This window comes from Mercenaria mercenaria, chromosome 5 (genome assembly GCF_021730395.1).
Source record: "Mercenaria mercenaria strain notata chromosome 5, MADL_Memer_1, whole genome shotgun sequence".
NCBI classification, from domain to species: Eukaryota; Metazoa; Mollusca; class Bivalvia; order Venerida; family Veneridae; genus Mercenaria; species Mercenaria mercenaria.
In genome coordinates this window covers 68,075,202-68,088,538 of record NC_069365.1, presented here as the reverse complement: position 1 = coordinate 68,088,538, position 13,337 = coordinate 68,075,202, and the positions used below count along the sequence as shown (strand labels likewise).

The window sequence follows — 13,337 nt, the reverse complement described above, 5'->3', positions numbered from 1 at the left end:
CTAAAACAAGTGAATGATGTACTGCCATGCAATACAAAGTCCCCTGCTGGAAGGCAACTAATTTTCTCTACAGTTACTTATAGTAACACAATAAAGAGAAGTTAATCCTAAAAAAATTCAATATAATATACTAGTAAGTCCACACAAAACTTTTTAACAGGTAGAGATATGTCAAAATACACATAGACATCGGATGTAACATGCATGTTGTACCACAGAAAAGTGGTCTCGATTTTTCCCTACGGTCAGTGATAAAAAAGTTACAATATCAGCTATTTATAGTAACAAGAAAGGGAAGGTAATTCTAAAAAACAAGTATACCTCATGGTGGTGAACATTTGTGCCAAGTTACATCAAATTCCCTCCATGCATGAAAGAAATGCTCCGGACAAAGTCATTTTTGAACTTGACATTTGACCTCTAAGTGTGATCTTGACCTTAGACCTAGGGACCTGGTTCTTGTGCATGACAATCCGTCTCATGGTGGTGAACATTTGTGTTAAGTTACATCATAATCCCTACATTCATGAAGAAGAAATGTTCCGGACAAAGTCATTCTTGTATCTGACCTTTGGCCTCTTAAGTGTGACCTTGGCCTTAGACCTAGGGACATGGTTCTTGTGCATGACACTCCATCTCATGGTGGAGAGCATTTGTGCCAAGTAATATTAAAATCCCTTTAAGGATCTAGACAGGAAAAAACCCTTTTGGCCTTTGACTTCCAAGTGACCTTGACCTTTCAGCTAAGGGCCCGGGTTTTGCGCATGATATGTTGTCTCATTCAGGGGAGTATCTATGGTTACAGAGATATAGACAGGCAGATGGCAAGACAAAAAAAGCAACACGATCAGACAGAAAGACAAACGGCCGCACCAAAAATAACCGTTATATGTGTTGGTTTGTAGGAGTGTTGGGGGACGGTGAGGGACGTGATTAGATGAATGGAAATAGATAGATTATTATATTATTATATTATGTCTGACCCGGACAAGACAGTACCGTCGAAAATTTCAAAATAGGATCTCGTAGAGTGCAAGTTCACATTCTAGTTCATAGTCCTCTAGTTTGTTCTAGTTAACCCACTGCCTTATCAGTTAGTTGTCTTTATCAAACCAGTTATAATCTCATGAAGATTTTGCCAACATACCAACATTCTAAAATGAGGACTGGCACAATAATTTTTGTGGTATTTTCCATCTATTTTGCACTGGTAAGTAAAATTTGTTTCTATTTTTCTTAAAAGGTAACTAAAATAAGAAATGGAAGGAGGAAGAGGGAGATTGAGGGAAGTTTAAAATGGTGTCTTTAAAGCAGGCTTGACATTATTTCGAGCTGTGTTAACCTTATATCATATATTAAAAGAGGCGACTTCTGCAATTACCTTATGTTGAAGCCGCCCAGTTGCTTTGCGTAGTACTAGTAAGTAACCAGAGGCCTGTAGTAATGCCATGGGGAACAACTAAAGTCTTCTGCTACCATAAGGGGTACGGAGCTATTTATTCAGTGTATTTCTCAGGAACATACAAGTAGCATCTCATGGCTAAGGGATAAATACAAGCGCAGAAATGTCGCACTTGCGCTTCCGTAAATATTCAAATCAAACAAATATATCAAAATAAATTTCAGGTCGAGTCATGCACTACTGATGCGGAATGTCCTGATGGCTGTTGTCATACAGATACCTTGCATGGCGCTAAATGTTACCAGTTTCAGAACATTTCCCAAGCATGCCATCTTCCGAATCACAATCATGCAGTAATGCTATACCCATGCGGATGTAGGCAAGGTATATAACGAATGGTGTTTCATTTTATTATTTTTTTATGTTTATACAGCTTTTGCATTTCTTGTACCATAAAATCTATTGTTACAATGTTCAGTTGACCGCGTTTGTTTACAAACGTCAAGTCTTCGTATAAGATACGCGCAGTCACGGTTAATGCGTGTTACGGCACAACGGTTAGAATACTTACTATTCCAACAATCGCAGTTTACTGCTCGGATAAATGCAGCTTTTGATCACTTAACACAATTTATATCAAAGAAAAAAACTGTAGATATAAACCAAATAGAAAACTACTGCTTGTATACGTTAATCTAAATTAAAACAACATTTTACCTATGATAAAAATCATCATTAAATAGAGACCACCGCTAGTTTCATTTTTGATTTTGGCATTTGACCGTGCATCGCAACCTTCTGATAAAGTTCACCTGCACCCAAAACGACATCCTTTTGACTTCACTTTACCGAATGTCGTCTTTATGTACCGGTTTGGCCATAGGTGCTAGTAACTAAATCTTTTTTTAATGTTCTATATAGTCCTATATATGGACTATAGAACATTAAAAAAGATTTAGTTACTAGCACCTGTAGGTGAGGCTGTAATATCTTTACAAATTTTAAAGCAATTAACAATATTAATGTAACAGCTCTGCAATTCTTCAAGTATTACGTAATTACACTACTGTTGATTCATTTGTTTTTAAGGATTGACATGTGATGAGATACACTTTACACCTGGATTAGGAGACCCCGTTCACCAAGCAGAACTACTACTTCTCGGACATGGCTATGGTATTTGTACAGATACTCCCGGACATGTATTCGGATGAATGACTTATTAAAAATATCGCACGAAATATAATAAGAAATAAAATCAGTTGGTTTTATCTTACACAGTCATACAAAGTTTTTGTTATTTACTCTGTAAATTAAAGCTTGAATCCAGCTTTTTGGGAATACGGCACTCTCAATATATCATCAGTGGTTGAAATTTAAATTTCGGTTTATTTGAAATTAACTAAGACTGTTTTCTTTTCTTTAAGAAAAAAAAGCACGCATGCATCTCTGCGGAAACTATTATTTCCTTAACAAATGTTTTTATCATGATTAAAAAGAAAGTCATCAAAGGACAATATATAACCACATGAAAAGTCAACTACCCGACACATTCCGACTAGGCTTCGTTCCTAAAAATCCAGACAGGAATGATTGAGATAAGCTCAGATAAAGATCTATTTGTAGACATTATGTATATACAAGACCTGTCGAACGACAGCAACGCTCAATTATCGCTAAAATGAAATTAATAAATACCAAATGAAATAAAAAAAAAAGAATAAAGAGTTAAGGAATCTGTGCATTGCATGTCAGATCATCGCTAAAAAGTGTGTACATTCCTACTATGTTTATCAGCCTACATAAAAAACTTAACCAAAACATACTAAGTCGTAAAGGGGACATGCTGTAGTAAAGATACTATTAGGTTATTTAACATTGTTCTGTACAATACGGAGACATATTTGGACGAGTACCCAGCTGAGAAAACCATACTGGACGAGTCGCTAGGCGAGTCCACTATGGATTTCCCAGCTCTGGGTACGTGTCCAGATATATTTCGTATTGTACTGTACAATGTGAAATAACATTTTTATTCTATATCTATGTTATTTTAGTTTTTATTAAAAATGATTCACTTAATATTGTATTTCTGCCTTCCTCATTTCAAGCGCATAATTTAACATAGAGCGCCTACTTCACCCGATTTACACCGGAACATTTTCACGCGTTTCGGGCTTTATCGTATGTTTAACATGGGGTTGCTGAACCGTCCAAATACAGAAAAAAATACAGGACTTTTGTACGCACATGCGTCCAATATGGTAATATATTGTACGGTCACGTGTTGTAAATAAACGTTCACGACTGGATAAATAAAATAGATATAGAATAAAGAGTTATAGAACCTGTCCGATGCACGTACGTCAGGTTATTATGAAAACACTGAAACTGCCGCTTGCATACAAAGACTTTCCAGAGCGAGATGCTGAACCAGACACGGACGCTGGTGAACAGATGAGTGCAATAGCTCTACATATTTTTTCCAATAGTCGTGCTAAAACTCAAAGCTCCTTAATCCATCTAACCGTGAAAAACGTAAAATGTACGCATTAAAACTCGATCAGTACTGATCATTCCTATGAAGTTTAATTCCAGTTCAACCAGTACAACAGGAGAAGCAAAAGTAATTTTGATGAAGGATTTGATCATCCGATCTGAACGTGTGTAGGTATACACAACTAAATTCAACATCTCAACCAGTGCCGAGAAACCCGATGAGTGGTTTAGGAGGATAATCGGGGACAAACTTCAAGAGTAAATCTCTGTGTTGATTTTATTATAAAAATCAAATGACCATAATTTAGTGAAAAAACGTTCAAAACTAGTAAAATATGAGCAACAAAGTTTGGTTCCAATCATTCGTATAAAATTTATATCCTACCAATAAACTAAAAGTGGTCCGGGCAAGTTCTTCTTTAAGATACCATTACACAGCAATAGCCTATCCTTGATTTCATGTTATATTAAAAACGAGTTTAATCTATAGAAAACATATTTAAAAAATATGAGTGTCGATCAATATGATCCACAATTCTGGTATAATTTTTTAGCTCTCCATTGTACATGTTAAAGACAGGTGTCTAAGAAATTGTGATCCCTCGGAGAACTGTTCGTAAAAAGCCACTGTTATACCTTCGTTATTGTAGTCTGATCTTTTCTGAGTTGGCATTTGACGTTGTATTGACGTCACGGTATGATTTGTATGTAGAATTAATAGTCCTTAATTTTTTCCTTAAATCAGATTTTGATCAAGAAATGGATATGTTCAAAAGTTTAATGAATGGTCATTTACCCATTTACCCTTATTTGTGTTCACTGAGTGCTTAATACGTGTTAGATTTCCCCTGGAGGTATTTTGAAAAAAAAATTCCTATCCTGGCTGCCGAATCAAACCAAGATAGAATTATTCAAGCATATGTATAAATCTAATATACAAAATTTGCCAAATGAATTTTATGAATGTAAAAACGATTGAATTATATGATTATATTTGTCAAATTTACCCAAAATGCAATACAATTGTAAGTTTGTAATGCACTGTTTTAAAACTTGTCTTTTGGCTCAGATTGTTGAAATATGGGTCCAGTCTCTATCAAGTGTAAATTTAAAACTAGAAATTTCATTGAAATCAAAAGTTTTTTTGAAGATTTTAACATTAAAGGGGTGGCTTTGTTGCAGACATCGCTTGTGTATTCAATCCGTTTTAGTATACTTATGGATGATGTCAGCTGTGTCCAAATCAACCAAAGAGTTATAAAAATAAATAGTATATTTAATGATTCTTTGAATCAACAAAACACGGCTCTGTCGTTAAATATATGACTTTCCGCGGACAAACCGATCAATAGATTGTGTTCATGAAGAAACCGCAATACCATTATGATATACAAGTTTAACGAATCCAGCATGAGAAAATCCTTTCAGAGAAACGTTTGTTGATGCGATCACGAAGTGCTAAAGACACAGCTAGTGTTTGTTCATTTTTATAGGCCCATAATTATAGACGCTGTTTCAAGTTAATAGTGTAACGTTACTTAGAAGTACATTAAATCCAAATTTCATAATAAAATACAAAAAATTTACTTTATGTTAACATAAAGTTTATAAGTTTATGTGTATTAACAGTACTATAGTACGTATACTGTATACATGTATACATATTACATAGATAAACACAGAATAAATACATGTGTACTGCCACTTAATAAAAAACTGGCTGCTTTTTTAAACAATCAACTGTTACTGCATGACATTTAATCATGACTGTGTAGCTCTATATTGAAACTTAATTTATATATTTAGTAAAGTTAAAAACATTTGATCAGGATTTTATACATTTGAAGTAAATATCTAAAAATAAAATATTTCACTGAAAGTGGTCATTGGATATCTTTAATATAATTAAGCGATATTATTCGTTGTGTCGGCTGACTGGAAAGTATGATTTACGAACATAAAATATGCATAATCATGATAACGATCGGTTTTATCTCTGATATGTTCCGATCGAATATATATGGCTCTACGCCCTCTTCCAGAACCTCAAGATAGTAAATGTTACAAAAGTTGCGTCCCTTATTTATGCTCTTTAATGGAATACTTAATTTTTACTTCCGGTCGCTTTTATCCGCTTGTTTGCTGGCCAAAAAGAATTAAAACTATGTCATACGAGTAAACTTTAATGTACTTTTAATTGATACGATGACAACTACTTGTTCATTTCAGAATGAACAACTTGTTTACAAACACAACCGTGCTGTTGACGGAAGAATTCGTGAAATCGTGTTCCAAAGAGACCCTGCAGTCAAAACTTACAAAGCTTAGGCTGGTCACTGGTATACAGTTCAGTAAGGCAAACAAATCGTACGCAGTGACTGGTAGTTGGGATCAAGTGGACGCTGCTTTCGAGATTCTTACTCACTGGCAAACGTGTCCAGAGCATGAACCAGACTTCGAGAATGCTTTGGATGGCAAAATTACAAAACTTTGTAACTGTGATATTGTCAATGATTTCTTTCAAAAATGCAGACAACAGCATGGCCAAACTGAAAGTGAAAGTAGAATCAATACAACTGCTAAGAATCATATAAATAGTAATTACAATGAAGCTGATAATGCATTGATTGAACAAACTGTTGAAGTTTTGGCAAAGGAATATGCAAATCTAAAAGATAAGTTGAAATTCAGACGAAAGGATTTAAAGCGTATTGGGAGAAAAGATGAAAAAATTACACAGGATCACAGACCGCTAAAATGTAAAATATTAAATAAACATAAGAAAGAAGTTGAACAAAATAACTTCATAAATTCTAGTAAGAAAACAGATGAAAATACCATTCAGTTAGATGAAAGTCGCTTACATAAGAAAACTAAGGCTACTGTGTTGGATAGTGATGATTTTTTATCAGCCACAGCAGGCGTAAGACATTCAACAGAGAAGTCTCCTAGTAGTAGCAGTGAAAACTTTGAGCCAATTGTTCCTGCTAAAAGTATAAGCCTTAAAACCGAGAAATTTTCTAAATCAGAATCTGAAAACCACAGACATGAGTCTTATAAAGCAACTGAATGCATTGTAAACAATGACAAAAAAGTGCAATTAGCAGCAAAAAAGACTACAAAGAAGCAGAAGAAGCCTGGTGATAAAGGATACTGGAGCCGAGCTAAAAGAAATGATGGAAACCTAAGCCATCATTGTCAAGAGTGTAATGTTACTCTTAAGTCTAGAAAACGGTATCTTGAGCATAGGAGACGTATCCATATAAGAGAATATCAGTGCAAAGTTTGTGAAAAGAGGTTTGGTTATCCAACTGATTTGAACCGCCACAAATGCCCAGGTGTTGTAGTTAAAGAAAGAAACATTGTCAAAGAATACAAAACGAAGCCAACTGCTCCATCAGAGTCCGTAGAATTTCAGTGTCTAGAATGTAACTATGTTACACCGGTGAAGATGAGACTGAGCTGTCATATACAGAGGACTCATAGAAAAGAATTTGCATGCGATGAGTGTGATAGGAGATTTGGATATTCAAAAGACCTTCTCAAACATAAACAAAACATTCACAGTGGCACAGAATTTTTCTGTGACCAGTGTTCAAAAATTTACAAAAACAAACAGATGTTTGACAGCCATCTTAAAACCCATGAGATGGGATATGTTAAGCCCATTTATAATTGTGAACATTGTTCAAAGTCCTTAACTACCAAATACTCTCTTGCTGTTCATATGAAATCAGTTCATTTAGGTATGAAAAAAGTTTACCTTTGTCAAATGTGTGGAAAGAAATTTAGCCAGCGTAGTTCATACAAACAGCACTGTAATGCACACAATGGAATTAAACCATATAAGTGTGATGTATGTGAAAAAGCTTTTGTGTATCACAAGTCCTTGAAAGAGCATAAATTCATGCATGATAATATCCGTCGTTTTCCTTGCACATTTTGTGATAAAGCGTTTCGTCAAAGAACCACCCTTCATATTCATTTGAAAACTCATAAAACTGTTAAAGACCATGTATGCCCTGTTTGTGGACGTGGGTTTGCCCAGAAGCAGGCGATGGAGCGACATGAAAGGATACATTCGGGTGTAAGACCATACACATGTCTAGTATGTAACAAGTCATTTGGTGATACATCAACAATTAGAAGACATATGATCTCGTTACACCAAAAGACAGAAACAAACTGGCGTGAAGAAATTCTGTCTACTGTTAAGAAGAAAAGTGATTACTATGTGTATGGTGGAACTGGTCAGAATAGAGTTTACAAGTCAGATCCATCTAGAAAACCTCCTCCATCAAAGAAAAAGACTGCTTCAGTTTCGCACTCAAAACCGCTGCAAGCGCAAACCCCAGTACTGCAGGTGCAGCCAGAGTTAGTTCAACCAGAACCTAGTCTAATTGTGTTGAATCCAGTCCAAAACAACATGATACAGGATCCAAAATTTGATTATGTAAATGTAATAAATGGCATTCAAGGACAATCACAAAATGGCAATGCAGCTAACGCTGCACAAAATGTTCAGACATTTCAGACCCTACAGCCAGGAACTATATATGCTATTTCAACTTCCCAGGCCCAGCAGATACCACAACAAAACCAGAATTGTGCAGTAGCCTCACCTATTCAAGTTAACAACGGTTTAAGTCAAGTAATAGATTTCTCAACAATGACATTTGTGGCTTCTAAACTCCCAAATCAGTCCAATGATAAATATGAAAATGGAGAACAAAATATTCAGATGCCCTTGCAGCTTCAGGGGCAAAACAATGTGATACAAAATGCAACAATAGTGCCATTGACTCCTGTGACAGAGTGCCTCAAGGTTGGCCAGACTGGCTCTCCTGCTCCAGTTTCTTCAGACTCATCTTTGAGTCAGGCAATTGCTAGTATTTGGGGTTTTGTTGGTTATCCCTCGTACCAAAGTCCAGGAAATCTCTCACAGTATCAACCATCACAGAATCAGTAAATGTGGCTATATAGAATATTTTAGACTCTTTTCAGTTGACATTTCTAAGTTTGTTTTCAATTCTTCTGACATTTATGCATTTCATACAGCTGTACATGCATGTCTCCACATGTTAATCACAAATATTAGAAATTCTAAAATTAAAAAGCAAAAAATCTGGAGGCCAAGTTACTTCACAGAAATATATTTTAATTAAATGATTTAAATTAGCTACCACCAGGTAATGTAGGCTATATGAAGGAATGTTTACAGTTTTGATAATTATTGTTACACTGGCAAAGGGATTTTTTAGCTTGACTATACATTTAGTATATGGAGAGCTGTCCTACTTTGGATGCACTTTCACTCTGTCTATAGATGTTATTACTAAATGGGTTTGATTCAAACTTGTAGTAGTTATTGCACATCAGCACCCACATCATATGACACAAGGGTCATAACTTGCACCAATATTTCATTAGTTATGCCCCCTTTTCACTTAGGATTTCAGGTTAATGTATCCTTGTTAATACTAATAATTATTTAATGGATTTGATTCAGACTTAAAATGGTTGTTCCATATCAAGGTCCATAACTCTGGCACCAATATTTTATGAGTTATGTCCCCTTTTTACTTAGAATTTCAGGTTAAAGTTGTGATGCCCTTTTGCTCCATCTTAGTTATTACGAAATGGATTTGATTCAAAATTAAAATATAGTTGTTCCACATTATTAGTCATATGATATGACACTTGCAGATATATTCCATGAATTATGTGCCTTTTATGCTGAATGTTTCAATAAACTTGCACCTTATCTCTGTAATTATTTAATACATTTGACACAGACTTAAAACTTTGATCAGTATTGTACATTGGAGTCATTCAACACTCACTCCAGCTTCCTCAGATGTGCTCTATTTCACTACCCAGCATCAAAACAGTCGAGCATGCTGTCTCCTGTGACAGCTCTTGTAGAATTTTGCAACAGAATTTTTATCTGTATGCATTTTTATCTCTCTATTTTTCATTCTAGCAGACAGCTAGGTTAATCAACTTTTACAAGTTTATTTTTTTACATATTACATTGTGTGTGATTTTTACCCTATATTTAATTACTGTGATTCTATAAAGTATAATTAAATATGTTGATATTTTTCATGCACCTATAGTTAAAACTTCATCATAGGAAGTAGAAAAACAGAGTTTTGATGTGCTTGTAATTTTAGTTGTATATTTTCATCTCGCCAGAGTTTGCCTCATTATCAGCGTCAGCACACTTTGGTTAAAGTTTTGTGTACAAGGTCATTATCTCAATAAATTGTGAATAACCATTGCATGCATTGAAATGAAACTTCACACAAGTGTTCCAAGTCATCACAGGAAATAAAGAAGTTAGATGACTTTTGGTTGAATTTAAATAAATGACCTTTTTTCACCTTAGAAAATTCTGTTAGTATTGTATGTACCTTAGTAACAACTACATACATTTGTATGTGTTCGACTAAAACTTCATACAAAGCTTCCCAGTCATCAAACATAATTACATAACTGAGTTAGGTAACTTGTTTGAATATGACTTGACTTTTTTTTTACTTAAGTTTATGGAAAATGTTGTTGAAGTTTTCCATGCTGGCTGAGTTTGGAATTATTGCTAGAAAAAGATTTTGAGTTTGATATAAAATAACTGCTACAGGCATTGCCAATTGTAGGATCATGTTTAACTAAGAAATTGTCTGGTACTCAAGTGCGCTTTAACTTAGAAATTGTCTGGTACTCGAGTGCACCTGTCTTGTGAAAAGCTTTTGTTAGTTTGGACAACTTGTCAGAAACATGTATTTATGTATTTCATCAAAACTTGGGTCTTTATGGTTAGTAAGATGCTTATTTTATTAAGTTGGCTATAATTGTAATTTCTGGTTTCATGATATTTATCAGTTCTGTCACTATTACTTGTAAATGTAGAATTATAAAGATTCACACAGCTTATACATTTTTATGACTTGTCCAGGTAACATCGGTTGGTATGGAAAAAGACCAACAATGCCCAGATGAGGCAAATATTCTACATGCTAATTTAACAGATATTGAAAAGGCTTCGGGCATTGCAGTTCCTAATATTTTTCAAACTGCTTGTATTACATTTAATCATATCACCTAAAATTTGGCATTGGTATGTACTGTTTAAATGGACTATAGTGATTTTTAAGCATGTGATTTAGTGAAACTGCTGTTTACTGGTAAATCTCATCATTTTGATAATTGAGCCCTGCCACGAGAAGATCAGCATAGTGGCTTTGCGACCAGCATGGATCCAGACCAGCCTGCGCATCCGCAGTCTGGTCAGGATCCATGCTGTTCACTTTCAGTGCCCACTGCAATTATAGAAACCATTAGCGAACAGCATGGATCCTGACCAGACTGCGCAGATGCGCAGGCTGGTCTGGATCCATGCTGGTCGCAAAGCCACTATGTTGGTTTTCTCATGGCATGGCTCATATATTTATGATCTCTAATTGTTGTCTTCTGAAATACCAATAAATGGTAAGACAAAATGCTTGTGTTTCTAGTTATACTTATATACCGGCACAGTTTATGATATCCCAGTTCCCTTTGGTATATTATCCCATCTGTTTTATAGAGCAAGGTTGCTGACTTCGAATCACTTGCCCCCTTGCAGACATTAGTTTGAGCCCTGCTGGGGATGAGAGGGTCAGTGTTTGAATCCTGGTCAAAGAGCTTGAAATTTATGAGATGCATTTGAATATCTTCTGCAGATGAAGCCTGTTTCTTTATTGGGAGATGGCTTCGCCTGTATCTGTTTTAGTGCTCTACACTGGGCACATTACAGAACAAGTATGTCTATTCACAAATAGCTAGGGTAAGTTACAGACATGCCTGTATCTAAAACTTTCTCTTTTCTTGGGGCTTTCTATCACTGTCCCTTTAGTCACACACAGGACTAACTTCTTGCCCCTAAAAGACTGCCTTATGTATAATACCTGCATACAAAATCATCACACGACTCGTGTCTGACTTGAAATTGTACAAGTCTGTGACCTGATACCAAACAAAACAAGAAAGCTGGCTTACTTCGTGGGAAGAAGTAGTTTTATACACTAAATTAACTGCATCGAACAAATTGTCTGAAACCACTGCCAAAAAATACATCTTCCCCAGCTCTTGTTTCAAATGGGGACATGGAGATTTGTTCTGAGGATCAGGCTTCTGCAAAAAATAAGTAGATTTGGTTATGTTAGTCTGATCAAAAACTAGAGAATCCTTTGTCCTTTGGCTTTCAAACCTTTCAGGATGTTTGTACTGTCAGATAGATTACCCCAACTATTTTTGTTGTCAGTAGGTTAAAGACCAAGGCCACAGTGACCTTGAGACTAAGAACTTGGAACATCACCTGTGGGAGTCCATGCTTGTCTACAAGTGCTTGGCATTATAAGGCAATATGCAAGCTGTCCAGCCAATTCTGACAAAAAATAAGGGCATATTTTAGGGTGATTTTTTAATGAAAAATTGGGGCTAACTTTAATAACTTGTTACAATTTCTTAGATATTTTCGGGCTAACATTAAGAATTTACTAAAATACAGACCTTCAGAATTCACACCTCTGCCATCCAGTCGCAGTCAAAAACTCACTGAGCCCACGGAACTCCTTGTCAGTTGTTAATAAATTAAATAAAACTGCTTGCACTGAATAAGTCGACCTATAAATGACATTAAAAATAGTTAGCATGAAGTACTTCCCAAATCCCAATTCAGTAACTGCACAAAGAACAGAAATTATTTGGTCACTGTGCACTGGACATCTGATGTACTGGCCTCAAATCAATAATTATGGGTCATTTACCAGTCATATGTGACCTCCGTATCAAATGTGATCTTTGAACAAAGCATTTGCTAGTTATTTGGCAAAAAAAAGATCTACTGTTCTGGGTTAATGTGACTTTGACCTACTGACCTCAAAATCAATGGGGGTCATCTGCTGGTCATGATCAACCTCCCTATTGAGTTATGTGATCCTAGGCCAAAGTGGTCTCAAGTTAACGTCCGGAAAGAGTTTAACTGTTCCCGGCCACAGTGACCTTGACATTTGACCTACTGATCTCAAAATCAATAGGGGTCATTTGCTGGTCATGGTCAACCTCTCTATTAAGTTTTGTGATCCTAGGCCAAAGCATTCTCAAGTTATCATCCAGAAACCGTTTAACTCTCTCAGGTCACTGTGAGCTTGACCTACTGACCTCAAAATCAATAGGTGTCACCTGCTGGTCATGATCAACCTCCCTATTAAGTTTAGTGATCCTAGGCCCAAGCGTTTTCAAGTTATCGTCCCAATACCATTTAACTGTTCCGGGTCACTGTGACCTTGACCTTTGACCTACTGATCTCAAAATCAATAGGGGGTCATCTGCTAGTCATGACCAACCTCTATCAACTTTCATGATCCTAGGCTCAAGGGTTCTTGAGTTATCA

The 13,337-nt window shown here is 35.7% G+C and overlaps 2 protein-coding genes across 2 annotated transcripts; both read left to right on the top strand.

Annotated features, from left to right (window-relative positions):
• Positions 1-1,053: 1,053 nt before the first annotated feature.
• Positions 1,054-2,660, top strand: LOC123559103 (uncharacterized). The gene is made up of 3 exons (XM_045350918.2): positions 1,054-1,210; positions 1,627-1,786; positions 2,492-2,660. The coding sequence occupies exons 1-3, from the start codon at positions 1,127-1,129 to the stop codon at positions 2,614-2,616; spliced, it is 369 nt and encodes a 122-aa protein (XP_045206853.1). The 5' UTR covers positions 1,054-1,126; the 3' UTR covers positions 2,617-2,660.
• A 3,354-nt stretch (positions 2,661-6,014) lies between these two features.
• On the top strand, positions 6,015-11,203 carry LOC123557505 (zinc finger protein 540-like). Its single transcript, XM_045348994.2, has one exon. It carries the CDS (start codon positions 6,132-6,134, stop codon positions 8,868-8,870), a length of 2,739 nt encoding a protein of 912 aa, XP_045204929.2. The 5' UTR covers positions 6,015-6,131; the 3' UTR covers positions 8,871-11,203.
• Positions 11,204-13,337: the final 2,134 nt, after the last annotated feature.

Bases quoted from the DNA above. Each gene is read 5' to 3' on its own strand.
- LOC123557505 (XM_045348994.2), top strand. From the start codon at position 6,132: ATGAACAACTTGTTTACAAACACAACCGTGCTGTTGACGGAAGAATTC.
- LOC123559103 (XM_045350918.2), top strand. From the start codon at position 1,127: ATGAAGATTTTGCCAACATACCAACATTCTAAAATGAGGACTGGCACA. The intron at 1,211-1,626 runs GTAAGTAAAATT...AATAAATTTCAG, and splicing joins TTTCCATCTATTTTGCACTG to GTCGAGTCATGCACTACTGA. The intron at 1,787-2,491 runs GTATATAACGAA...TTTGTTTTTAAG, and splicing joins CCCATGCGGATGTAGGCAAG to GATTGACATGTGATGAGATA.